The following is a 27,919-nucleotide window of genomic DNA, read 5'->3' as shown; positions in this document are numbered from 1 at the left end:
TGTCAGATACATTTTTTTTTTTTGAGATGGAGTTTTGCTCTTGTTGCCCAGGCTGGAGTGCAATGGTGGGATCTAGGCTCACCACAACCTCCACCTCCCAGGTTCAAGCGATTCTCCTGCCTTAGCCTCCCGAGTAGCTGGGATTACAGGTGCCCACCACCATGCCCAGCTAACTTTTTGTATTTTTAGTAGAGACGAGGTTTCAACATGTTGGCCAGGCTGGTCTTGAACTCCTGACCTCAGGTGATCTGCCAGCCTCAGCCTCCCAAAGTGCAGGGATTACAGGCACGAGCCACTGTGCCAGGCAGTGTCAGATACATTTTTAAAGATTGAGAAACATGTAGCCTCAAGTAAGACCATCAAGCTTTTTACTTTTAAGAATGATAAATTCTGGGGCTGGATGTGGTGGCTAATGCCTGTAATTCCAGAACTTTGGGAGGCTGAGGAGGGAGGATCACTTACGCCTAGGTGTTTGAAACCAGCCTGGGCAACACGGTGAGACCCCATCTCTACTAAAAATAAAAAAATTAAACAGGTGTGGTGGTGTGTGCTTGTAGTCCCAGCTACTTAGGAGGCTGAGGCAGGAGGATCACTTGGGCCTGGGAGGTTAAAGCTGCAGTGAACCATGATCACACCACCTCATTACACTCTGGCCCACAGAGGGAGACCCGGTCTCAAAAAACAACAAAACAAAGGTAAATTCTGAATGGCAATTTTCCTAGTTCATATATATGTTTCCATGTAGTTATCTGCAGGTTCCCAAGATAGTTTCTGAAACAAAATAATACCTTGCACATTGCCTGGTTCATTATTTCCTTCCCCTTGGTTCACGTGACCTCTGCTCCGTTTCTCTGGCACTGGGATTAACCAGTGGCTCCATAGTTCAACAGGGAATTCTTATTTTTTAATGTAGCCTAATGCTTCTGGTTTTAAATATGGAGAGAGTTAAAGTGATACTGAACAGTTTGCTTTTTCGCTTTCGTTGATACTGGTTTGCTGTGATTCATCAGACTCTTAATTACTTTAACAGATAAACAAGAATTTCAGTTATGTTAAGTTCTATGTTTTCTAAAGCAAGACCAAAGGAGAAGGCTGATGGTACAATCAAGAGCACAAAAGGAACTATTATGCAATGTTTGCTTTACTTTCTTTTTTTTTTTTTTTGAGACAGAGTCTTGCTCTGTCACCCAGGCTGGAGTGCAGTGGCGCGATCTCTGCTCACTGCAAGCTCTGCCCCCCGGGTTCACGCCATTCTCCTGGCTGGGACTACAGGCGCCCGCCACCACGCCCGGCTAATTTTTTTTTCGTATTTTTAGTAGAGACGGGGGTTTCACCATGTTAGCCAGGATGGTCTCGATCTCCTGACCTCGTGATCCGCCCACCTCAGCCTCCCAAAGTGCTGGGATTACAGGCGCGAGCCACCGCGCCTGGCCAATGTTTGCTTTACTTTCTATTCAAGTTTGAAATATGTAGAAATTCAGATGAAACAATTTTAAATATTAGAACACTTGGGAACAAAAAATGTTTCAGAATATAAATATAAGACATTCTAATGTATCTTTTTTTGGGGGGGGGTGTCAGGCATTAAAATAAGCATTTGGCTCATTGTCCTAGGGTCTTAACAAGATTTAGGAAGAAGCTGATGGAAATAGTAACCATCCTAGAATCTGCCCTTGAGGCTCTGGTGCCCAGCCCTGCCTGCTTTCTTTCAGTTCCTTGGATATAGTATGTTTCCTCCTTTTGCTTGGCTGTGGCATGAGCTATTCTAGTTGGCTGAAATATTCTTTTTTCATACTTTGGAATTCAGCTCAGATGTTACTTCCTCAAGAAAGCCTCAGAGCTTCTCCCCCTGGGTAGGTCAGATTACATTCTCTGGGCACCCTGAGCTGCTTCCTCATCTATAGAAAACATTTGTCATCATTGTATGCTCCATGCAGGCAGGGATATGTCTAGTTATTCAGGGCTCTAAGCCAGGCACTAAGAGCAGAGCACACAGTAGACACTCAATAAATATCTGTTGAGTGAAGTCAACCTATATTAAGTGCCAAGTGCATTGCTTCATTTACTCCTCAGCATAACCTTTTAGGTAGATACCCCCATTTACAGATGAAAAAACAGATAACTTGCTCAAGGTCACAGAGTCAACCAATGACACAACCAGGACTTGACGACGTCACTTTGATGCCAAAGTCAGTGTTTCATTTTGTCTTTTACTTTCTTTGTTGCAAGCAGTCATCCCAGTGAAAATCCAGAGTTCTAAGCATTGTACTATATGATCTCCCATAGGAAGACAGACAGGGTCTGATCCAAATTCAGTGAAATCCAGCAACGGGTTTATAATGGATATTTGTTATGTGCCTTCCTAGCATCCATTCCAAATTCAACGCAATGACCACAACCAAGGAGCATTTAGCAAAGGGATTTTATTACTTGCAACAAGTAAGGAGAACGCCAGGGATTATTCCCAAAGCAGTATCTCCCAGAGCTGAGGGCTTCATCAGGTTTTATAAGTATAGGGTAATGAGGCATGATCTGACTGGATCTTGCAATGAGGTGATGCGGGGAGGCATGATCTGAGTGGATCCTGCCATGGGGTGATACCACAGCTCATCTGATCAGTCTTAATTCAGTCCCCATCCTTGGACTGAGCACTTAGCTTAGGTTCCCCCTGTGGTTGAAGGCTTGGTTCATCTGGGCGTGCTCAGGGCACACGACCTGAGGGTCCATTGGCAACTGAAAAACAACTCACAACTTTGTTACATAAAGGTTAAATCAGATTGGTCTGGTCTGGCCACAAAAAGTAGGCTTGCTCTTTCTAACTGGCCTTGTGCCCTGGAAGCACGAAGGTCAGAGCCATTTCTACCAACTTACTACCTAACAGAGCAGAGGGGAGGACAGACGTGACCCTAGAGATCATCTGGTTCCTGGTAATGTTTTCCGAGCCCTGTTCATGCTGTGCCTGAGGCTTTCTGCCCATATGATTTTCACTAATTGGAATTGGTAGAGTTCTTTTTCTGCTTAAGCCTATTTGGGTTGGGATTCTGTCAGTTGGAATCAAAGGATTCCTAACCAGTATAGGACCTAAAAGACACTGGATGTGTTTTGCCTTTTTTTTCTTTCTCCCTTCTGCACAGGCTGAAGTCGTTTCCTCAGGCTCTAAAATGATTATAAATGTGTGTTCTCTGGGCTCGAGGAGGAAAGTGGTGAGAAGGTGTGAGGGCAGCGATGATGATCAAAGGAGATTTCGTGGTGTGGGGAGTCGGGGCTTCTAAGACTTGCTCAGTAACTTGTGGAATGACTGTAAAAAACTTCATTTATTTATTTCTCTACACCTCAGTTTTCTCTGAAAAGTGACGATAATGTTTGCCACGCCACTTAGACAAGAGGGAATTGATAAGACTATGTCTAGGACTTTGTACTTTGGTATTATCTTTCAACGTAATGACATTTCACCATTTCAACCTGTGGCTTTTCCTATTTCTCAATCACTAGACTGACCAATAGTGAGATGGGTGGATTAAGGAGGTTCCTATTCTGGGGAGATAACAGAGGAAGGAAGGAGATTCATGTTCCAGAGCTTAGGAAGCATTAGGTGTGCATTCAAACTCACTGCATCAGCAACTCTTCATGTTCAAGAGACATTTGAAATAGTAAACTTCCTTTCTTTCCGCTCTGTGGATTTAACAAATGGGATCTTTAGACTTGAACTTTTTTGCTTTTTTAAAGTAGCCAAACATCACATGATGGACTTGAACTTCTCAAAACCCATTCTGATACTTGTAGGACTGCTTTGTGTAAAATCTATTAGCTGTGTTTATAGTTACCTGACTGTAGAAAGAAAAATTTACATGTTTAAATAGCTACAATTTCCACAATGAAGGAAAAGCCTCCCAGAGACATTAAGAAAACCAAAGGCAGCAAAGATAAAAACCATATTTCTGTTTCTAACACAAATGTGAATTTATTGGTTGATTTGATATTGAAAATAGTACTTTTACAAAATCATCTCAGAAAATATACTACATTCATTAAAATTCATACAAACCATTGCAGAAAATATTAAACCCTCTAACCAACCTAACACTTGCTTTCAGAGGCACTTGTGATGATTTTCACAGCTTCCATAGTTGCAAAGAACAAAGAAATCATCTTCAAACAGGTGGAATTAGGTAAGAATAATCCAAAAAATATTTGTTTATTTCTTTTTTTTTTTTTTTTTTTTTTTTTTTTTTTTTTTTGAGACGGAGTCTCGCTCTGTCGCCCAGGCTGGAGTGCAGTGGCCGGATCTCAGCTCACTGCAAGCTCCGCCTCCCGGGTTCACGCCATTCTCCGGCCTCAGCCTCCCGAGTAGCTGGGACTACAGGCGCCCGCCGCCTCGCCCGGCTAATTTTTTGTATTTCTTAGTAGAGACGGGGTTTCACCGTGTTATCCAGGATGGTCTCGATCTCCTGACCTCGTGATCCGCCCGTCTCGGCCTCCCAAAGTGCTGGGATTACAGGCTTGAGCCACCGCGCCCGGCCATATTTGTTTATTTCTTTACAGACTCACAGATTGCTTGATGTTTAGGGACTCTTACCTAGGACACCTAATTATTCAAGGTTTTCCTAATTATACTGGGCTTTTTCATTGCCTACAATCTACAATATTCGGCAAAGTATTAAGGAAAATGTAATAAGGAAAATGAACCCAAGAACCTTAACCGCCTCAAATAGTTTTATGGATATACTAAAGTATCAAGTACAATCTTTATCTTAAGACTTTAGAACTGGAATGCAGGAAAACAAACTTTGGTGGAATACTGGAATAAAAGACATAAAACTGGGCAGAACTAGGTGTGGCAACCTTGTATGTCAATTCTGAAAGCCAGACTAGTGACGCTAAGAATAACAAATAGGTTCAGATTTGTTTTTCAGAAACTTGAGCTATTTTGGCCAGGTGCAGTGTCTCAAGCCTGTAATCCCAGCAATTTGGGAGGTCAAGGTGGGAGAATCACTTGAGCCCAGGAGTTCAAGACCAGCCTAGGCAACACAGTGAGACCCTGTTTCTACTTCTTTTTTTTTTTTTTTTTTTTAGACAGAGTCTTGCTCTTGTCGCCCAGGTTAGAGTACAATGACATGATCTCAGTTCACTGCAACATCTGCCTTCCTGGTTCAAGAGATTCTCCTGCCTCAGCCTTCCAAGTACCTGGGATTACAAGCACCCACCACCATGCCTGGCTAATTTTTTTTTTTTTTTTTTTTTTTGTATCTTTAATAGAGAAGGGGTTTCGCCATGTTGGCCAGGCTGGTCTTGAACTCCTGACCTCGTGATCCGCCCGCCTCGGCCTCCCAAAGTGCTAGGATTACAGGCATGAGCCACCATGCCCAGCCCCCGTCTCTATTTTTAAAACACAATTTAAAAGCCAAAAGAAAAAATCTGTGCTGTTTAGACTCGGACTTTTAATTAGCTAGTATTTCTTAATTCAATCAATAAATGATTGAGACCTTTTCACCACTCCCTTTTCAAAGTCGTCTTTTGAGTGATGTAAGTACTGCTTATCACCAAGCTCTCAAAGAGAAGATGAAATTAAAATCTGATGGGTAACTATTTAAATAAGACAACTGGGGTAACCCATTTCTCCAGGACCCCTCTCTGCAGCAGAGAGCTATTCTCTTTCTTTTGCCTAGTAAACCTCTGCTCTTAACCTTTAAAAAAAAAAAAAAAGAAAAAAAAAGCAATTGGAAAAAAATTTCAAGCCAATGAATAAAACAAGATTTGGGGAGAATGGTAGATGCTAATTATGAAAGTCGACTGTTTCCTTTGAAGGGGGAGTTCAAAGCCGTTTTTTTGATGTGAATTTTTTGGGAGACAATAGAAAATGGCTAAATAGGATATAACAGAAACTTTTAAGGACGGAATTCAACTTTACCTAAAAAAGGTTTCGGGCTGGGCGCGGTAGCTTACGTCTGTAATCACAGCACTTTGGGAGGCTGAGGCAGGCAGATCACCTGAGGTCAGGAGTTCAAGACCAGACTGACTAACATGGGGAAATCCCATCTCTACTAAAAATACAAAATTAGCCGGTGTGGTGACGCATGCCTGTAATCCCAGCTACTTGGGAGGCTGAGGCAGGAGAATCACTTGAACCCGGGAGGTGGAGGTTGTGGTGAGCTGAGATTGCAGCATTGCGCTCCAGCCTGGGCAACAAGAGCGAAAACTCCGTCTCAAAAACAAAACAAAACAAAACAAAAAAACCTTGAGCTGGGTGCGGTGGCTCACGCCTGTCATCCCTACACTTTGGGAGGTTGAGGCGGGTGGATCGCCTGAGATCAGGAGTTCAAGACCAGCCTGGCCAATATAGTGAAACCCTGTCTGTACTAAAAATACAAATTAGCTGGGCATGGTGGTGGGCGCCTGTAATCCCAGCTACTAGGGAGGCTGAGGCAGGAGAATTGCTTAAACCCAGAGGCAGAAGTTGCAGTGAGCAGAGATCACACCGTTGCACTCCAGCCTGGGCAACAAGAGCAAAACTGTCTCCCAGCCAAAAAAAAAAAAAAAAAAAAAAAACCAGTTTCTCTTCTCCCACTTAGCATTTTAAATGTAAAACTGAAGCTTTAAATTCTTTGAGCCATTCAGCTCTTAACTGCCAGCTCACACTATTTCACAGCATATCCATAGATATGAGGGCGCACCATCTCCCAGGACAGTGGGGCCTGGATGTGCTGCAGCTTCAGTTTAGAGAAGCCGGCCCGCTCCAGGGTCTTCCAGCTCTCTCTGGTCAGGCTGCACCCGTCGAACAGAAGGGGCCAGACAGGATCCAGGACTTGTTGCCAGAAGGAATTCCAAGTCGAACGCTCAGCTGCCACATGCTCCATGAAATAAAAAGCCCCTCCCTGAGAAGGAAAGAAAGAAAGAAAAAAAAAAACATTTCAAAGATTTTTTCATTTCTGCTTTTTTAATTTATTTTTTGAAAACTGTTCTCTGGCACTGACTTGCAAACCTGTGAGAACCGTCGAGTTCTGAGCAGGAGAGTCACTCCACACTAAGCTCACTCTTGAGACTGAATAACCGTGTTTTTAATTTTTGTGCCATTTCCACAAATATGTACATTATATGATTAATGAAAATTCTGATTTATCTAAAATCATTACTGAATTCAAGATAACATTTTGTCATTAGGTATTTTATTCAGTCAGTGGATGCTAAATGTAAATTACTGCTTGTAGGAATTAGCAACTGCTGCTTTCATTGAGGAGTCCTATAAATGTTGGTCAAGCACAGGCACAATAGATGTTATTACATGTTATGGGTGGGGCCATCTCCAGAAGTTTTCTACCTATCTCCCTCTGAGGGGAGTAGGGAGCAAAGGACCAGACAGTCACCTCAAAAAATCGTGGTAACTGCCCCACTCTTCTTGGCCTCCACTAGCTATCCTAGTCTTGGCCCCTCAGGCAGAGTTTACAGACAGAATTCAGTTTAGTGATGGAGTTCCCCCAAATTATATGGGTAAGTGTAAGACCTATGTTGGGAATAGAAAAATTGGAATTTCCTGATTTGTTTATTATTTCTTGAGACAGGGCCTGGCTCTGTCAACCAGGATGGAATGCAGTGGCACAATCTCAGCTCACTGCAACCTCCACCTCCTGGGTTCAAGCAATCCTCCTGCCTCAGCCTCCCAAGTAGATGGGACGACAGGTACGCACCACCACACCCAGCTAATTTGTTTTTTTGTTTTGTTTGTTTTGTTTTGTTTTAGAGACAGAGTTTTGCCACATTGCCCAGGCTGGTCTCAAACTCCTGAGCTCAAGTGATCCTCCTGCCTAGGCCTCCCAAAGTGCTGTGATTACAGGCGTGAGCCATTGTGCCCGGCCCTGATTTTTAAAAAAAATTTTCATAGGATAGGGCAGCATAAAGGAGGAGAGGCAGGTTTGGGGAGGTCAGTGTTGCCCTCTGGTTTACACATGTTAAGAGGTGCCTCTGAGCTATCCAGGAGACTGCTGAGTAGACAGCTGGATATGCAAGTTTGGGGTCAGAAGAGAGACCTGGGATAGATGTTTAGATTTGGAAATCATCTGTGTATATGTGGTATTTGAGAATTTTGGAGGTATATGAGATTGCTGGGGAGTGTATGTAAGTGAAATGAACCAATGAAAGGAGTTAGCCAGCTTCCTTTAGGCAGACAGTAGGGAAGGGTCCCGGGAGAACTTCTGACCAGTGCCACAAATGCTTACACGAGATGTTTTGTGCAGATAAGGGAACTTGCACAGGGGCTTGCCTAAACATGCCTGCAGTGGACTAAGGGCCCACATGCACGCTGGGGGAATGGGGGTGGAGCCACCAGGAATTCACGCCTTTACAAACAGGGAACCCAGCTCCATCAGCTTTTACATAAAAGCCCTTGTATTCAGTTGCGAAGGGCGCAACCAGCAACCTGCTTTCAGGACTCCTCTTTTTACTGAGAGCTTTCTGTTTTGCTTGATAAATTCTACTCCACTCACTCTTCCATGTTCACGTGCTTATTTCTTCCTGGTTGTGAGACAAGAACCCGGACCTAGCTGAGCTAAGAAGCAAAAATCCTGCATCACCAAGAAAGGAACCCCAATGGTAGGAGATAGGTAGAGGAACAAGAGCCAGCAAAAGTGATAGAAATGTTGAAATCAGAAAGATGAAAACCCCAATAACAAGCACTGTGGTACAGTGGTAAGAATATCTGCATTTGCATTTGGCCAGGCACGGTGGCTCACACCTGTAATCCCAGCACTTTGGGGAGGCCAAGGTGGGTGGATCACTTGAGGCCAGAAGTTGGAGACCAGCCTGGCCAACATGGTGAAATCCCAACTCTACTACAGATATAAAAGTTAGCCAGGTGTGGTGGTGTGTGCCTGTAATCCCAGCTACTCGGGAGGCTGAGGCAGGGAGAGTCACTTGAACCTGGGAGGTGGATGCTGCAGTTAGCCAAGATCGTCCCACTGTACACCAGCCTAGGTGACAGAGCAAGACTTTGTCTCAAAAGAAAAAAAAAAAAAAGGAATATCTGCATTTGCATTAAAGAGAGCCAAATTTACTAGCTGTGTAACTTTGGGCAAATTTCTTAATCTCTCTGAGTCTGTTACTTTGTCCTAACGTGAAGATACCTACTTTAGAGGACTGTTGAGAGGGTTAAATGAAAATGTAATCAAGTTCTCTTGTTATATCCAGCAGAGAGTGGGTGCTTGGCAAGAGCTAAGGAAGACTATCATGAATGTGATACCTTTAAGGGGTCAATTGATTTTTGGCACTGTAAAACTGAGATAACAATTACCTGCCTTGCAGCAGTGTTGGGAGATTAGTAATACTGTAAGCAAAACATCTACTAATGTGCCAGTTGGTGTCCAGTCGTAGGATATAAGAACCCAGCATTTGGGTATAAGAATCAGTCCTTTTTTATTTACTACTCTGATATTGAGCCAAAGACAGGATCGTATGATTATCTCCAAACCCTGTCTCCAAGTTCTTTATTCCTGAGAAACTTCCATTATTAGAAAATAAAACTGAGGGTTGGGCATGGTGGCTCGCACTTGTAATCCCAACATTTTGGGAGGCCAAAGTGGGCAGACCACTTGGGGCCAGGAGTTTGAGACCAGCCTGGGCAACATGGCAAAACCTCATCTCTACAAAAATACAAAAACTAGCGGGGTGTGGTGTCACATGCCTGTAGTCCCAGCTACTGGGAGGGTGGGGAGGCTGAGACGGAAGGATTGCTTGAGCCCAGCAGGTCAAGGCTGCAGTGAGCCATGATCGTGCCACTGCACTCCAGCCTGGGCAACAGAGGGAAACCCTGTCTCAACAAAAAATAAAAACTGGGACTACAAAACATGCCTTTCCCCCAGAATAGTAAATTCAAATGTTAAGATATCCATATCTTCAACTTCGTTCAGAATATAAAACGATTTTAAACTAGCTAAAAATAATAAGGGTAATGTGTGAAAACTACATACAGGTATAACGAATTATAGACTTTATGGAAAGGTTTAAAATGAAAAGTAATTCTTTCCCTGAATCCAATCCCATTCCCAAAACGTAACCAATGTTAATAGTTACTTGTCTGTCATTCCCATTAACATATACACATACATGTATATCCTCTCTCCCCCTCACAAAATGGGCACGCAGTGGGCCTATGCTCTACCTAACATTCTGTGGCTTGATTGCTTTTTGTTTTCATTAAAACATTATCTCTTGGGGATTTTTAAGTATCAGCACAGATAACTCTTCTTGTTCTGACAGCTGCACAGTGTTCCTTTATACAATATGACAACTCACTTACATAGCATCCTATTGATAGACATTTCAGTTATTTCCAGTTTGTGCTATTACAAATGCTACTTACTATTCTTGTGTATGGACAAGTTTTTGCATGTGGGATAAGTTTTTGCATGTGGATAAAAGAGTAAGTGTGCTTTAAATTTTGATATTAGATATCATCCAAAGAGGGTACCTCTTCTAATATGTATGGTGGTGTCCAGTCCCCCAAACCCACCCCAACACTATACTGACCTTAAAAGAAGTCCCTAACGGTATAATAGGTAAAATTAATATCTTCCTTTAATTAACTCTTTAAGTTTGAGCACTTTTTGTCCTGTAATTGGTTTATATTTCTGTTCCTGTTATTTGCCATTTTCCCTTTTATTTTTCTTATTGAAAAAATATTGATCTTATTGACACGTAATATCTTCTAACATGAGGGAAGTTAACCCTTTGTCTATCATCCCTTGCAAATATTTTTTCCAAGCTTGTTTTGTACTTTAACTGTTTTGGGGAGTTTTTTTCTTTTTCTTTTTTTTTTTTTGAGACGGAGTCTCACTCTTGCCTAGGCTGGAGTGCAGTGGTGCAATCTCGGCTCACTGCAACCTTTGCCCCACCAGGTTCAAGCGATTCTCCTGCTTACAGGCGCCTGCTACCATGCCTGGCTAATTTTTGTATTTTTAGTAGTGATGGGGTTTCACTATGTTGGCCAGTCTGGTCTCAAACTCCTGACCTCAAGCGATCCGCCTGCCTCAGCCTCCCAAAATGCTGGGATACAGACGTGAGCCACCGTGCCCGGCCAGGAGTTTTTTTCTTTATAGCAGTTTTAAGTTTTTATATTCAGATTTATCAATCTTTCTCTTTATAGCTTATCTCCCACTCTAGGATTTCTAAAAATTCTACAGTCTTTTCTAGTAGTTTACTTTTTATGTTAAAATTGTTTCTGCCACCTAAAATCGACAGGCCTGCCCTTTGTGGTAATGGCTGCTACTAACCAGTCCTCTTCACACCCTTTCACTCACCGGTCTCAGCACTCTGCACACCTCGCGGAGAATCTGCTGCTGGTTCTTCACAGAGCACAGCACCAGGGTGCAGACCACCACGTCCACAGAGCCATCGGCCACCTGGTGCATGTTCTCCCCGGCAGCTATCACAAAGCGCTCAAACTGTAGGTGTCGGTTCTCTGCAATGCTCTTGATCAAAAACTTCTCAAAGTTGGGGTTGGGGTCAATACAGGTCACCCTGCACCCAGGTGGGTAGAACCTGAAGTTGGCCCCCGTGCCACAGCCCACCTCCAGCAGGGAGAGCTTCCCGGAGGGGCCCGCAAACTCCTGCAGGTTGCCGAAGAGCTCCCGCTTCTTGCTTGCCATCTGTTCGTTGTACATCACAGTGAACCTCGCCAAGAAGTAGGGGAAGCATTTTTTGCATATCCGGCTCCACAAGCCCAGAAAATTCAGCAGGTATATGGGAAATGCCAGGATGTAGATGGCCAGTCTCAGGATAAAGATGGTAAGCTCCATTGCTCAGAAGGAGGGAAAAGAAAAACCAAACAGATCAACAGTTAGAGACCCGACTCCTTTAATTGCGGGAGAGAAGCTTCTGGCCACACTCCAGAGCCAATCAGCTGCAGAGGAGAAAAAGAACGGGCTGTGCTGGAAAGTCAAAGCACGGGCAAGAGGCCTATTTTGCCTAATTAATAGATGTTTGGCAGCAGTCGATTCAGCTTAGTTTTCATGAGGCAAAATGAGAAGGTTCCCAGCGTTTCCTCAGAAGGAAAGTTGATTATAATCCTTTATTCCTAATCGATTCCTGTTTCCCCTTCTCTGGGTTTGGAGACGACTGCTAGCTTCCTGCTAGAGTTTTATAAGCACAGTGTACTTACACCCCACCGGGTTCTCCAGTCACCTCTAAAAGAAAACAGAATTCGTGGGTGGAGCCTGGTCAAACGACACCAGAAGACTGCTGCCAAGCCTTTTATCATAACACAACCCCCTTACTTTCCCCGCCCAAACCCGGTTTTTTTCTAAAAAGGGAAGTGAAAGGACATGCGTGCCTGGCCACAGTCAGCAAGAATTCTCCCTTTTACCTTCTGGGCGGAGGCTCTCAGTGTTCATAACTCAACAACAGGATTATTTTTGTAAACCAAAAATAATGTTCTAAGGCCCCCTAACCATCTGAATGGACTTTCTCCTTGGCCAGGGCGCTCTTAAAATGTAACCTGAGAGACTGGTTCAGGCCATGATGGGAAGTGGGGGCCAGATATGCCTCATTATACCTCTCCAGCATTAACATCAGTGCAGACCTTAAGTACACTTACAGTCTCTTCTCTCTGGCCTGCTACTTGGAGGCTTCATCTGCATAATAAAACTTCAGTCTCCACAACTCTTATTGCAACACAGACATTTCTTTTCTGTTGATCCCAGGTCTTTAGATAAACTCAACCAATTGTCAACCAGAAAAATTTAAAACCTACCTGTAACCTGGAAGCTCCCCTCCTTGCGTCGAGTTGTCCTGCCTTTCTGGACCGAACCAATGTATTTCTTAAATGTGTTTGATTGAAGTCTCATGTCTCCCTAAAATGTATAAAACCAAGCTGCCCCCCACCACCTTGGGCACATGTGCTCAGGATTTCCCAAGGGCTGTGTCATAGGACATGGTCACTCATATTTGGCTCAGAATAAATCTCTTTAAATATTTTACAGAGTTTGACTCTTTTTGTTGATATTTTAAAATCACTGTTTTGGGCTGCACTCCCCCTTTTAAAACAATTTTTTGGCTGAAGGAAGTCAGTTTGTGGACTGCCCTTCTTTTAAAGGACAAGCCTCCGTCTTCAAAATGTGCCTAACTACTCGATTACTCCGCTGATTTGGATAAAAATATTCTCCAGAATATTCACATTTGGGAGCCAAAGGCATTCAGAAAATAGTTTCAAGCATCCATCTGCTTTTTACAAGAAAGCCTGAATCTGGGCACAGTGGTGGGTGCCCATGGTCTCAGCTACTGAGGAGCTAAGACAGAAGCATACCTTGAGCCCAGGAATTCAAATCCTGCCTGGGCAACATAGTGAGACCCTATCTCTCAAAAAAAAAAAAAAGAAAAGAAAAGAAAAAACCTGAGCTTTAGGGTGGTTAGGGAACACAGAAAAAAAAAATTTTTTAAGTAGTAATATTGACTTTAAAAAACTGGGTGGTGGATATAGGGAGTGTTCTGTTGCTTCATGATTTGTTATAACCTGCATGTATTTTATAAATATTGTATCTATTCCATTTTTAACAGCTTTTTTGAGGTGGAATTGATATATAACAAACTTTACATATTTAATGTGTCCAGTTTGATAAGTTTTGGAATATCTATATACCCATGAATCCATCACTTCAGCCAAGATAAATGAACATATTAACATATCCATCACCTCTAAAAGATTCCTCTTGCTCCATTGTGATCCTCCCTTCTGCATTCCTAATCCTGAGGCAGTCAGTGGCCCATTTTCTGTCTGTGGCCTGTTTTCTGTTTTTTTTTTTTTTTTTTTTTTTTTTCTTAGTGAGCAGCAGCAAGATTTACTGTGAAGAGCGAAAGAACAAAGCTTTCACAGTGTGGAAGGGGACCCGAGCGGGTTGCCCTTCTGTCTGTTTTTGAGCAACTCCACAGGACTGGAAGATTCTAAAGCCCTCAGCAAAGGAAAATGAAAGTAATTTTGTAGAGAATTTAATTATTCTTTTTAAAATGGAAAGGCCTATGGCCACAAAGTTTGCTTGTAAGAAAAGTACCAAAGTAACCCCCAGACATAATCATTAACAAAATTAAACTACTTTTGGAAACCTACCTGACTGGACAACTTTGCCATTTATCTCCAGCTATAGATATGTCCTTTTACAAATCAGACCACCTCATTATCTTTCTGGTGACACAGTCTTTTCTTTTTTTCTTTTGCCCTTACCTTTTGTTTTTGTTTAGGGAAACAGCCTGAATGTTGCTCCTGACAGCATTCTGGAACTCTTAGCAAAGAACAATCCCTGGGTCACAAAGCCCAGCTGAGACAGATGAAATTGAATTGTTAGGCTGGGCGCCGTGGCTCACACCTGTCATCCCAGCACTTTGGGAGGCCAAGCAGGCGGATCACTTGAGGCCAGGAGTTTGAGACCAGCCTGGCTGAGGCATGAGAATTGCTTGAAGCTGGGAGGTAGAGGTTGCAGTGAGCCGAGACTGTGCCTGTGCACTCCAGTCTGGGCAACAGAGTGAGATGAGACTGTCTCACAAAAATAATAAAAATGAAATTGAATGGTCAAATCAAATAATAGAATACTTAATTTTCAAAAAGCCCTACAAAACAAATGTACTACTGATACATACAACAATAAAAATTAATCTTACAGATTAAAGGAAAAAAGTACATACTGTAGCATTTTATTTACATGAAATTCAAGCAAACTGACTTATATAGACATTGTGGGGTTATTGACTTAGAGGCCACAAAATAGCTTTCTAAGGATATTGGAAATGTTCTATACTTTGATTCTGTTGGAAGTTAAACAGATATGTATATACACACCCATACATATATATGTAAAAATTTATCAAGCTGTATACTTAACGTTTGTGCACTTATATGTAAATTTATATCAATGAAAAAAAGCAATAAGACTTCAAGAAAAAAAGGACATAATAGGAATAAAAGGGCACATGTACAGATACTATAGAAAAATTTATATGAGAATACTAGGCACAACTTTATGCTAATATGTTTGAAGAGTTGGATAAATTGAATAATTTCCTGCAAAACTGAAAATACCATAATTGATTCAAGAAGACATAGAATATCTGAATTTTTTTTTTTTTTTTTTTTTTTTTGAGACGGAGTCTCGCTCTGTCGCCCAGGCTGGGGTGCAGTGGCCAGATCTCAGCTCACTGCAAGCTCCGCCTCCCGGGTTCCCGCCATTCTCCTGCCTCAGCCTCCTGAGTAGCTGGGACTACAGGCGCCCGCCACCTCGCCCGGCTAGTTTTTTGTACTTTTTAGTAGAGACGGGGTTTCACCGTGTTAGCCAGGATGGTCTCGATCTCCTGACCTCGTGATCCGCCCGTCTCGGCCTCCCAAAGTGCTGGGATTACAGGCTTGAGCCACCGCGCCCGGCCAGAATATCTGATTAAACTACTACCATTAAAGAATCTAAACTGGTAGTGTGTATGTCTTCACTCCCGTGTCACGATTTCCAGAGTTATCAGAAACGTGCATGTGAGAGCAGCTGTTGAAGTCCTGTAGCTGATTGTAAGCTGTCTTTTGAAGAAGGTTAAAACAAGACAATTGTCTGTGAATGATAAAATTTCTAGGGTAGTTACAGTTAAAAACACGATTGACAAATTTGGTTATTTCTGTGGTTTACAATGGTTTAACATAACCTTAATTTTGATTGATAGCATGTACTCAGACATTGGGATTTTAGACCTCCCATACAATTTTAGAACACATATCAATATTCACTAAACTATAACCTGAAGAAGATTAAACATTTTGGAAATTCCACATACCTAAGCGTGTTAAATAATCCTGTTTACCTCTCTTCTGGAGGCTTCAGGGGCCCTCTGCAGCATCGAAAAGCTAGGGGGTCAGGAAAGACAATTTTGAAACTGAAGTTTGATTGTGAAAAGTTAAATGTTAGATGTTTAAAACACTTGATGTTATGAAATACAGTTCCAGGTCACCATAAGTTATTTAATTTGCCAAAATGATGACTCAAAAATTTTAAAACAAGGCAAAAATCTTTACTCATTAAGAAGGAAGACTTAGCTTTCCAAACAGTTTGCCTCGTGTCTTCTTTCCTCTTCTTGGTAGTCTGTCCACCGGGCAAATGAAAATCTTTCATTATTCTTCACTGTTACATGAAAATCTGATACAAGGGAGAGAAAACAAGATTTTACCCTTACATTGGTTTCAAAACAATCCTTTATCCCTAGGCAATATTTACATTTCCATGCGTTTTTATAATCTTTTACCACAAACACATTTTACTGTTCTTACACACCTTGCATGTAAATCTATTTTCAGTAGTCTCATTTACATGTTATAATGGTAACTCTTAGCAATTTTTAACTTTAAAACTTAGTAAGTTGTTTTAATTGTGTACTGGGTGCAGATAAAGTCCGACTTCTTCCAGTATAGTCAGGGGCGTGATTAATTTTGTACGTCCCTAGGCCTTACAGAGTTGTAAAGCAGACAGTTTACAACCTTGAAACATTTAGCAAACCTGGTATCTGACTTAGTTGATTTACACCTATTTACATTTTGACGACATTTGTACCAATTATCTTTAAAACTATTTTTATTTCTTAAAGTCACGTGAACTAAAAGATAGCTTTTATCTTTAAAACATATTTAAGTGCTTATTTTTCTTTAAGCCAATCAGAACTCTCTTTATAGACATCATACACAACACATATATAGCTACACAGACAGAGGATCTAGTCATTATAAGATTTTTCATTTGCCAATCTTCTAATTGGATTATTGGCCTCCAAGTGGGGCCCTTAAGAGCAGGGCTAGGAGAGTGAAATGGTTACATTGTCTGGGGTATATACACTGGGGTTCATTGTCTCAGGCCAAGAAAAAATTCAAGATACAGGCACATGTGGGTGGGTTAAAGAGTGGAAAGCCTAATAGAAGACAGGAGAGAGGAGAGTAGCTCCTTGAGAGAAACAGAGAGAGAGAGAGAGAGAGAGATCTGAAAAAAGTGGGTAGGTGGCAGACCACAGCAGATATTATAAGCAGGTTGGAGAAGGCGGTGACTGATTTACGTAGGGCTCACAGATTGGTTTGATCAGGTATGACATTTACATAGCACGCAGGGAAGGCTGGCTGCCCTACCCTAATCTTACGCAAATGGGCTTTCTAGTTGATCGGCACCAGAAGGGAAGATGGAACCACCCTCTTGAACATGTCTAGTCTGTAGTTCCTGCCGACATTCACCTGTGCAAGCTCCCAGCTTTCTTGTCTATGTCTGCAGCTCGACTTTACAGGCTGTTCTTTCTTAGAAAATGATTTGGGGCTGATTTCATTGAAGAGAAAAGCCTTACCGAGGGCTCCCATACCCTTACCATCTGCCTATGTGAATTCTTCTTCTTCTTTTTTTTTTTTTTTTGAGACGGAGTCTCACTGTGTCTCCCAGGCTGGAGTGCAGTGGCGTGATCTCGGCTCACTGCAAGCTCCGCCTCCCGGGTTCACGCCATTCTCCCACCTCAGCCTCCCAAGTAGCTGAGACTATAGGCGCCCGCCACCACGCCCGGCTAGTTTTTTGTATTTTTAGTAGAGATGGGGTTTCACCATGTTAGCCAGGATAGTCTCGATCTCCTGACCTCGTGATCCACCCGCCTCGGCCTCCCAAAGTGCTGGGATTACAGGCTTGAGCCACCGCGCCCGGCCGTGAATTCTTCTTAACTCCTATATCAAAAGCATGCAGTTTCTGGGGAAGAATAAAACAGATTTTGAGAGGGATCTGTCTGCCTCTGATTCCTGGGGTTCCATGAGGACAACAGAGGTTTCTCCCCAGATGGAATCCATGGAGCCTTTTCTGTTTTTCCCAAGGAGTCCCAGGCCATCAGAAGTTATCTTGGGACCTCTTATACAGGCATTAAGAGTGGCAAGACAAAATGGAAAAGAAGAACGTAGGTGACTGATTAAAAACCTTTTCTAGAAAACCAAGAGCCAAGAAGAGAAAAACATAAAGGCCTTTTAAATATGCCTGTAGCTTGGATATCCACTTTTAATTCAGCTGAGTGCTCTTTAAGAAAATCCTTTAAAATCCCTTGTTGCCTGACTTTAGCCACACCAAGTGGTTAAGATTTCTGGCATTTGAATTTTACCAAAAGTAATCTCATAGGTGAAACCAACAAGCCTCAATTAAGATTATGATTTAACCATGATTGTACAAGCTATTTTCAAAGGGGTGGTAAGCAGCTTTTGAAACCACCATTGTGAAACTGTCACTGAGACAGTGAGAGATCTGACCCAACCAACTCCATGTTGCCTCTGGTCTCCAAGCTGCCCTTGTTCATTCCTGGGCATAGGCTGAACTAACTCTGGGAGGAACTTAGAGTTTATAGTCCAAAGCGAAGATGAGAACAGCCCTTTCCCAAAACAAACCTCCTCCTTTCCTGGGGACCAGACTGCCTTTGTCGGACCAAGAAACCAACCACAAGATTAGTTACTATGGTTTAGGAATCATGCAGCTGGAGGCCACAAGATTCTAGCCCTCCCTAAACTGCTTCTAAGATCAGTGCTTGAGATATTTTGCAGACCCTGCACTTGATGGATTAGCTGGCACCACCCAGATTGATAAACTGGCTCATCTGATCTTGCCCCCACCCAGGAACTGACTCGGCACAAGAGGACAGCCTTGACTCCCTGTGATTTCATCTCTAACCTAAACAATCCCGGCTCACTGGCCTTCCCCACCCACCAAGCTGTCCTCAAAAACTCTGCTCCCCGAATGCCTGGGGAGACTGACCAGAGCAGTAACAAAACTGTGGTCTCCCGCACAGCCAGCCCCACATGAATCACCCCTCTCCATTTCAATTCCCCCATCCCAATAAATCAGTTCTTTAGAGGCAGTGGACAAGGTGAACCTACGCGGTGGCCACACTTTTACAAAATCTAGAACCTTTAAAGGCAACTCAGAGAAAGGAAGATTTAAGAAGGGAAGCTAGTAGTTGTTAACGGAGGGGAAGAGAATCAGCGAGTGGCAAAAGTCATACAGACATTAACCCAAAGGTACTAATTCTCCAAGTCAGGATTGAACTCGGGCCATCGTTGTAAAATGGTGGAGATTAAAACAAAGTACTGCCACATGGTTGGTTACAGGTCACACTTCCAAGGATGTAAAACAAGATGGAGGCCTACAGCAAAGTTTGTTACTGACCAGTTTACCAGGCAGGCTTGAACAGCAGGCTTACGGAGCTCTAGAGCTGCATTCCATCCTAAGGTACCCCTCTTTCTAACAGAACCATACAGAAAGACATGCAAAGCACACCACATTGGCTACAGCTTAAGACTGACCTCACAAATCCTTTTTCATTAATCAAAGCTTTACAGAGAATGTAAACAGCGATCCTTATTATTCCTTTTACTGGTTTGCATAGGGAGAGAGAAGTCAAAAGCTAAACTGGTAAAAAGGCAAAGAAGGCTTGCACATAGAGGACCTCAGACCGTTTGCCCTCCTGCCTGCAGAAAATATCTAGTTGTTGGATAGTATTGAAATGAGCAGCCAGGCGCAGTGGCTCATGCCTGTAATCCCAGCACTTTGGGAGGCGAAGGCGGGCAGATCACCTGTGGTCAGGATTTCAAGACCAGCCTGACCAACAGGGTGAAACTCTGTTTCTACAAAAATGCAAAAATTCAAAAATTCACCGGGCGTGACAGCAGGCACCAGTAATCCCAGCTATTCAGGAGAATCACTTGAACCTGGGAGGCAGAGGTTGCTGTGAGCTCAGATTGCACCATTGTACTCCAGCCTGGGTGACAGAGCGAGACTCCGCCCCCGCCCCCCAAAAAAAGCACTTTCCTGAAGAGACCAGGCCTCCCCCAGTTCTGCACTTGGTGAGATGGCCATGCCTGAGTACAAAAGAATATGAGGCGCTATTTTTAGAGTCTGAGGGTCAGAGGAATTCCACTGATCCAGGCTGTACTCAAGGGAAGCGCAGGCTAAAGACGGGTTATTACCCATCTGGAAAGAGACGGGAGAACGTGTCCCTTAGTCTCCCGCCTCCTTTCAGAGTGACCCTGTGTGGAGAGAAAGATAGAAGGGGTATCCCCCTTCTCTTTCCTCCCATCTCCTCTGGGTCCCGGCAACCATGATAGGTGCCACCCATGGATCTGGAGAAGCTAGTCAGCAGGAAAGGTCATGTTTATCTGGGTGAGGCCCTAGCTCTCCATACTGCTGGTTTCTTAGACCCACTTGGCCAATAGGGCTTCCAGATTACCCCAGGGGCTGGGGAGAGATTATGCAGTAGTTGAATTTGGGCAAGACCCTTTAATGGAGTGTGTTTTAACCCTTCCCTTACACCCCCTTATTACTACCCAGGCAAAGTTATGAATTCCTAGAGAATGGGACCAATTGACTTTTAAACATAAGACCCCTTTCTTGGATGCCAACATAGCTGGATGCAGAACAGATGCTTCAGAAGAATGTAAGAATATCTGATGGGGATAGCACTGAGGCTAAAATCTGTCTTGCAAGGGTGGCTCCCTCCCACCTGTTGAAAGGGGAGTTTTACTGTCTACAAATAGAGCATGAGGCCTGAGCACTGACAGAGGGATGTAACAATGAAAGGAATCGGGGAACCAGAGTTTTTGGGCAAAGAACTGACAAGGCTCCCCATGAAAAATCCCATCCCATTTGGTGGTGCTCTAGGGTTTGAAATGTTAGGTAAAAACTCTGACTCCAAATTCTTTCCAGGCAGAGGTTAGAAAGAGATATCTGTGTCTTAATAGGCAACCCCCATAATATGCCACCCAGCAGAAGAAAATTAGTTTGTCAATGCTGAGCTCTTAGAAAACCCAAATGGAGAGGAGGGGATTCACTTTGGGTGGAATATCCTCCCATACAGTGCTATGAATGCCTATTACTGGGGGTCAAAAATGCCCTTACTAGGTGAAAGTTTAGACTGAAATCTTGAAATCCCCCATCTCAAGGAAATCACAGAAGCAGCAATTTTTAAAGTTACATTCCTGGTTACTAAGGCACTTACTAACTTTACTCAAGAAGATTATCTCCCCAGGCTGTAAAAACTCCCTTAACGTAGCATACAAAGAAGGGATAGGAGACAGCCATGAAAAAGAAAGGAAGAAAATGATATAGAAAAGTCTGGAAGTCCTGGTGTGGACACCATTGATGAAGTTGGTTATTCCAGAATAACCAATAACTCCAGAAGCTGAAGTTATTCTAGGGGACTTCAGGTAACACCAAGGAGTAGCCTCAGTCAGAAACCTTCAGTTGCCCCAGGACCTCCTTCTAGCCTCATGCGATGGCTAAGTCCTCTGTGAAAGGAAACTAGATCAGAACAGAGCCAACATTCCCACCACCCGATGGCAATGCAGGACTGACTCTCCAGCAAGCCTGTCCCCTGAGTCTTGTAAGGCTGACAGCCACTCGAAAATCTTTTAACTGGCTGGCAGGGGCCCAGTGTCTTGTTTGGTCCTGAAGGAAAAAAAAAAAAAAACTGAGAACAAGAAGCTTCAGAAATGAAAGTAAAGAGTTTGGAGGTCTGCTCCTACTCGCCCTTCTGATATCTTCTAGCCAAGGAACCAAAATGTGACAGTCTTGCCAGTGCATCACAATGTACCAGTCTCTCATTGCCTGAGGTAGTACCTGGAGTCCGAGTCCTTTGTTTCACCACCAAGAAAGTTAAGGAGTGCAGACACCAAGGGTGAGGTTGGAGCCAAAGTTTAATCAAAGAAGAGAGCTCTGTGCTGTGGAGATGGGACCTGGAAGAGGGTTGCCATTTTTACAGTTAAATGCAAAGGCTTTTATGGGAAAGCACAATCATAGCTTGCTGCAGCCTCAATCTCCCAGGCTCAAGCGATTCTCCTGCCCCAGTCTCCTGAGTAGATAAGACTACAGGCACATGCACCATCATGCCTGGTGACATTTTTTTAAATTCACTTTTTATCTTTGACTTTTGACAATTTATAGTGTGTGTTAGTGTAATTTTTTTTTTTGAGACAGAATCTCTGTCACCCAGGCTAGGAGTGCAATTGAGTGGTCTCAGCTCACTGCAACGTCCGCTTCCTGGGTTCAAGTGATTCTCATGTCTCAGCCTCCTGAGTAGCTGAGACCACAGGTGCATGCCACCATGCCCAGCTACTTTTTGTATTTTTAGTAGAGATGGGGTTTCACCATGCTGGCCAGGCTGGTCTTAAACTCCTGATCTTATGATCTACCCACTTCAGCCTCCCAAAGTGTCAGGATTCCAGGTGTGAGCCACCTCACCTGGCCTAGACCTCTTTTAATTGAACCTTTTTGGGAAGCTTTGTCTTCCTCTATCTAGATGTCCATTTCTCCCCCTAAATTTGGTAAGTTTTCAGCCATTATTTCTTTAAGTAGACTTTCTAGCACTTTCTCTGTCTCTTCTGCTGGTACCTCTATAATTTGTATTTTGGTTCACTTGATAGTCATATGTTTCGTAGACTTTCTTCATTTTTGTTTGTTTGTTTCTTGTTCCTCTGATTGGATAATTTCAAATGACTTGCCCTAGGGTTCACAGGTTCGTTCTTCTGCTTGTTTGAGTCTGCTGTTGAAGATCTCTATTAAATTTTTCTTCAGCTCTAGGTTTTCTTTTTTTGTTTTTATTTCTTTGTTGAACGTCTTATTTTCTCCATGTATTTTCCTTATTTTGTTTAGTTGTCTATCTCTGTTTTCTTGTAGTTCACTGAACTTGTTTAAGAGGATTATTCTGAATTCTTTGTCAGCCATTTCATAGATCTCCATTTCTTTAGGGTTACTGATTGGAACTTTATTAGTTTACTTTGGTGGTGTCATGTTTCTCTGATTCTTTGTGATTCTTATATCCTTGTATTGCTGTCTGTATTTTTGAGGAAGTAGTCACCTCTCTTGCCTCTACAGGTTTGCTTTGGCAGGGAAACACTTTTTCAGTCAGTCCAGTTTGGGGTTCTGGATGGGTCAGTTGGTAGCATCTGCAGGTACTCCTGAGAGATAGGACTAGCTGGATTTTCTAGGCTGACTAGGAATCCCTAAGCCTAGCTGGGAAGGTGATCACATCCACCTTTAAACATGGGGCTTACAACTTAACTCACACCCGACCAATCAGGCAGTAAAGAGAGCTCACTAAAAAGTTAATTAGGCAAAAACAGGAGGTAAAGAAATAGCCAATTGTCTGTTGCCTGAGAGCACAGCGAGAGAGACAACGATCGGGATATAAACCCAGGCATTCGAGAGGGCAACAGCTTACCCTCTTTGGGTCCCTCCCCTTTGTAGGGGAGCTCTGTTTTCACTCTTTAAATCTTGCAACTGCACTCTCTTCTGGTCCATGTTTGTTACAGCTCGAGCTGAGCATTCGCTCACCGTCCACCACTGCTATTTGTCGCCATCACAGACCCGCGGCTGACTTCCATCTCTCCAGATCTGGCAGGGTGTCCGCTGTGCTACTGATCCAGCCAGGAGCCCATTGCCGTTCCTGATCGGGGTAAAGGTTTGGCATTGTTTCTGCACAGCTAAGTGCCCGGGTTCATCCTAATTGAGCTGAACTCTAGTCACTGGGTTCCATGGTTCTCTTCCATAACCCATGGCTTCTAACAGAGCTATAACACTACTGCATGGCCCCAGATTCCATTCCTTGGAATCTGTGAGGCTAAGAACCCCAGGTCAGAGAACATGAGGCTTGCCACCACCTTGGAAGTGGCCCGCCACCATCTTGGGAGCTCTGGGAGCAAGGACCCCCTGGTAACACTTGGGACTTGCTACTGAATGTTGCCCATTCTCTGAGGTCATATGGGGCTACTGTCTGGGCTCCATCATTGCCTCTAGTCTAGCGGGATCGCAGGTTGCACTTTCCAGCAGGAGTGATGCTGCTAGCTGGACTCTCCAAATGGGCAAGGCTGCCAACTGGGCTCTGCAGTTTGATGGGGTCATTGGCTGGGTTCCCCACCTGGGTGGAGTTGCTGACTGTGTTCCACCATGGATCTGAATTGCTAACCAAGCTCCAGATTGGGTGGGGTCTCAGGATGTACTTCACAGAGGGTCTGGTTGCAAGATGGACTCTGCAATTGGACGTGGTTGTTAGCTGTGCTATCTGGTAGGGTAGGGTTGCTGGTCATCCTCCCTGTTTGGGTGGGGCTGCTGACTTCACCCTGCTGTTGGGTGGGACAGCAAGCTGAGCTCCATGATCAGGCAGGGCCATTGGCTGTCCTCTGTGGTGGGGCATGACGTCAGGCTGTGGTACACTGAGAGACAGGGTCTCTGGCTGGGCTCTTTAATCATGCAGGGCCACAAGATGTGGTCTACAATCAGGTGGGGGCCACAGATTGAGCTCTGCAGCTGAGCTAGACCTCTGGCTAGAGACCTCAGGTTGGCAGAATTGCTGACTCTGCTCCCTAGCCAGATGGGGCTGCTAGATCAGCTGCGCAGGTGGGTGGAGCTGCTGTCTGGGCTTAATGTTCATGCAAGGCCACTAGAAGGGCATCACTCCACTTCTTTGTTCCTACCTGACCCCAGGTAGTTTAGCCCTGTTAATATCCCCAGTGTCTCCCATGAGACAAGACAGAAGTGGTCCTCCTGGGAAGTACCTCTGAACACTTTGGAAGCTGGATGTCTGCCTCGGACTCTTTTGCTCCTTGGAGAAACTGTAGGCCCAGGGGATACCTCTTGGTATGGTGCTGTGCTTTCCCAGCGGAGAGGTGATGTGGTGGAAGTGAAATGACTTTCTTACTGCATTAAAAAATGTGGCTTTTCTTAATTTTTGTGTTCCCAAAGGGTGATTAAGTCTCACCCCCAGGTTCTGGGATTTGCACAGAGATTTGATTTTTTATTTATCTATTTATTTTTATTTTTATTTATTTTTTTGAGACGGAGTCTCGCTCTGCTGCCCAGGCTGGAGTGCAGTGGTGCGTTCTGGGCTCACTGCAAGCTCCGCCTCCCGGGTTCACGCCATTCTCCTGCCTCAGCGTCCCGAGTAGCTGGGACTACAGGCGCCCGCCTCCGCGCCCGGCTAGTTTTTTGTATTTTTTAGTAGAGACGGGGTTTCACCGTGTTAGCCAGGATGGTCTCGATCTCCTGACCTCGTGATCCGCCCGTCTCGGCCTCCCAAAGTGCTGGGATTACAGGCTTGAGCCACCGCGCCCGGCCTTATTTTTAAGACAAGATCTTCCTCTGTCACCCAGGCTGGAGTGCAATGGTACGATTGTGGTTCGTTGCAGTCTCGATCTCCCAGGTTCAAGCAATCCTCCCACTTCAGCCTCCTGAGTAGGTGGGACCACAGGCACATGTCACCACACCTGACTAATTAAAAAAATTTTTTTTGTGGAGATGAGGTCTTGCTATGTTGCCCAGGATGCTCACAGAGGTGTCCTTGAACATAGATACTTAAATATTTGCTAATTACTTTTTCTGTAAGGGAAACTGGAGCTGGGGACCTCCTATTCTGCCACCTTGCTTATGTTGCTGAGCCCCTATAACTTAATTTGAATCCAGTGTTTAGTGATCAAAACCAACAAGTTTCTTTGAATGCATGAGTTCAGTGATGATTATCTGTTAATGTACTGAAATCGCTGTATTTCAGAAATATTTACTACACATTTCCTACTTTTAGTTCTTAAAAGAGCTAAGGCTTTTGGAAATAGCCTATATTTAAAAAAAAAGAAAAAAAAAAAAAGAGCTGAGGCTTACTTGAACTGTTTAATCTTTGCTTACCTCTATGGCTCTTCTGCCCATCTTCTCTTATTATTTGACTAAGGTGGTAAGTGTCTGTCACAACTGTTGTGTTTTCCAGAAAACCAGAAATATATTATTTCATGCTTATATTTGTAACTTGAATTTCACCATCTAGATGTAATTTTAACATGTTGATTCCTCTAAATTGAATGGTGTCGGGCATGTTTTTGTGTGCTTTTTGACCAGTTGTATATCTTTTTTGTGCCATAGCTATTTACATATTTCATTCATCTTTTCTTTTCAAAATTCAAATTAAATTTAATTTGTTTTAGAGATAAGATCTTACACTGTTGCCGGGGCCTGGAGTAGAGTGTCACTGTCTTGGCTCTCTGTAGCTTCAACCTCCTGGACTCAAGTGATCTTCCTGCCTTAGCCTCCTGAGTAGCTGGAACTACAGGTGTGTACCACCACACCTGGCTAACTTTAAACATTTTTTTGTAGAGATGAGGTCTCACTATGTTGCCCAAGCTGGTCTCAGATTCCTAGCTTCAAGCATCTTCCTACCTCAGTCTCCCAAAGTGCTGGGATTGCAGATGTGAGCCACTGTGCCTGGCCTTTAGTGTATTTCTTAATTGGGTTGTCTCTGTATTATTAAGTTGAAAGTGTTCTTTACCTATTTTATATATATGTTATTTATGAGATCTATATAAATTTGTGTGCATGTGTATATATGTGTGTTTATGTATACATAGATGATATTTACTCCTAGTACATGGCTTACCTTTTCATTTTCTTTCGATGAAGGCCAAATTATAATTGTTTTCTTTGGGTCCAGGATTTTTTTTTTTTTTTTTTGGCTTAAGAAATCCCTGTGTATTTCAGGGTTGCAGTTTCTCCAGTATTTTCTTTTATAAGTTGTATAGTTTTAGCTTTTTTGTTTAGGTCTATGATTCACTTATTCACTTAAAGTTTGTGTTTTTTTTTTTTTTTTTTTTTTTTTGAGACAGAGTCTTGCTGGGTCACCCAGGCTGGAGTGCAGTGGCATGATCTTAGCTCACTACAACCTCCGCCTCCCAGTTCACGCAATTCTCCTGCCTCAGCCTCCTGGGTAGCTGGGATTACAGGCGTGTGCTACCACACCTGTCTAATTTTTGTATTTTTAGTAGAGATGGGGTTTCACCCTGTTGGCCAGGCTGGTCTTGAACTTCTGACTTCAAGTGATCCACCCACCTCGGACTCCCAAAATGTTGGGATAACAGGTGTGAGCCACCGCCCCTAGCCTAGTTCAAGTTATTTCTTACATAGGGTGTGAGTTAAAGGACAAGGCTATTATTTTTCCCTTACAGGTATTTATTTGTTCTAGCACAAATTTGTTGAAAGAACTGTCCTTTCCTTATTGAATTATCCTGGCACTTTTGTTCACAATCAATTGATCACATATCTGTGGGTTCATTTCTGGGATTTCTATTCTGTCTTATTGATCTTTAAGTCTTTCTGTATGCCAGTACCACACTGTTTTGATTATTATGACTTTAGAGCAAATCTTGAAATCAGATACTTTAAGTTCTCCAACTTTATTCTTCTTTCTCCAAATCAATCTGGGTGTTCAAGGTACTTCGCATTTTTATACAAATTCTAGAGATAGCTTCTTACTCTTTGCAAAAAAACCTGCTGGGATTTGATGTGATTGCATTGAATCTATAGATCAATATGGAGAGCTCTGAGTAACAGTCTTTCAATTCATAAATATGGTATGTCTCTGTATTTATTTAGGTCTTCTTTTGTTTTTCTTAGCAAGTTCTACAAGTTTCTAATGTAGCTTTCAGTTTGCAGGTTTTGTACATATTTTGTGAAATGTATTGCTAATTCATATTTTTAGTGCTACGGTAAAGAGAATTTAAAGTATAATTTCTATTTGTTTATGGCTAGTACAGGTTTAGTGTTCTTTATTTGAAATGCTTGGGACCAGAAGTGTTTTGGATTTTAGAATTTTTTTCTCAGATTCTGGAATATTTGATATACATACCAGTCAAGCATCCTCAATCTGACAATCCAAAATCTGAAATGTCCTAATGAGCATTTCCTTTGAGTGTGACCTTTGATCATCATGTTGACACTTAAAAAGTTTCAGGTATTAGGGCATTTTGGATTTAGATTTTCAGATGAGAGATGCTCAACCTTTGTATATTGATGTTTGTATATTGATGCTGTATCCCTTGACTTTGTTACATTCATTTATAATATTAATTTTAGTAGCTTTTTTGTAGATTCCTTAGAATTTTTAA

The 27,919-nt window shown here is 43.0% G+C and overlaps 1 protein-coding gene and 1 long non-coding RNA gene across 2 annotated transcripts in view; one reads left to right on the top strand and one right to left on the bottom strand.

Moving 5' to 3' along the window:
• Positions 1–27,919, top strand: part of LOC123567514 (uncharacterized) — a 92,695-nt gene that overhangs the window by 13,958 nt on the left and 50,818 nt on the right. The gene's annotated exons all lie outside the window — the stretch shown is intronic.
• On the bottom strand, positions 3,936–11,814 carry TMT1A (thiol methyltransferase 1A). Its single transcript, XM_005570852.4, has 2 exons — positions 11,286–11,814; positions 3,936–6,872 (listed from the first exon to the last, which is right to left on the bottom strand). Exons 1-2 carry the CDS (start codon positions 11,781–11,783, stop codon positions 6,636–6,638), a joined length of 735 nt encoding a protein of 244 aa, XP_005570909.2. The 5' UTR covers positions 11,784–11,814; the 3' UTR covers positions 3,936–6,635.

This window comes from Macaca fascicularis, chromosome 11, assembly GCF_037993035.2.
Source record: "Macaca fascicularis isolate 582-1 chromosome 11, T2T-MFA8v1.1".
In the NCBI taxonomy this organism is placed as follows: Eukaryota; Metazoa; Chordata; class Mammalia; order Primates; family Cercopithecidae; genus Macaca; species Macaca fascicularis.
The sequence above is the reverse complement of the archived record's forward strand: the minus strand, read 5'-3'. Positions and strand labels throughout refer to the sequence as shown.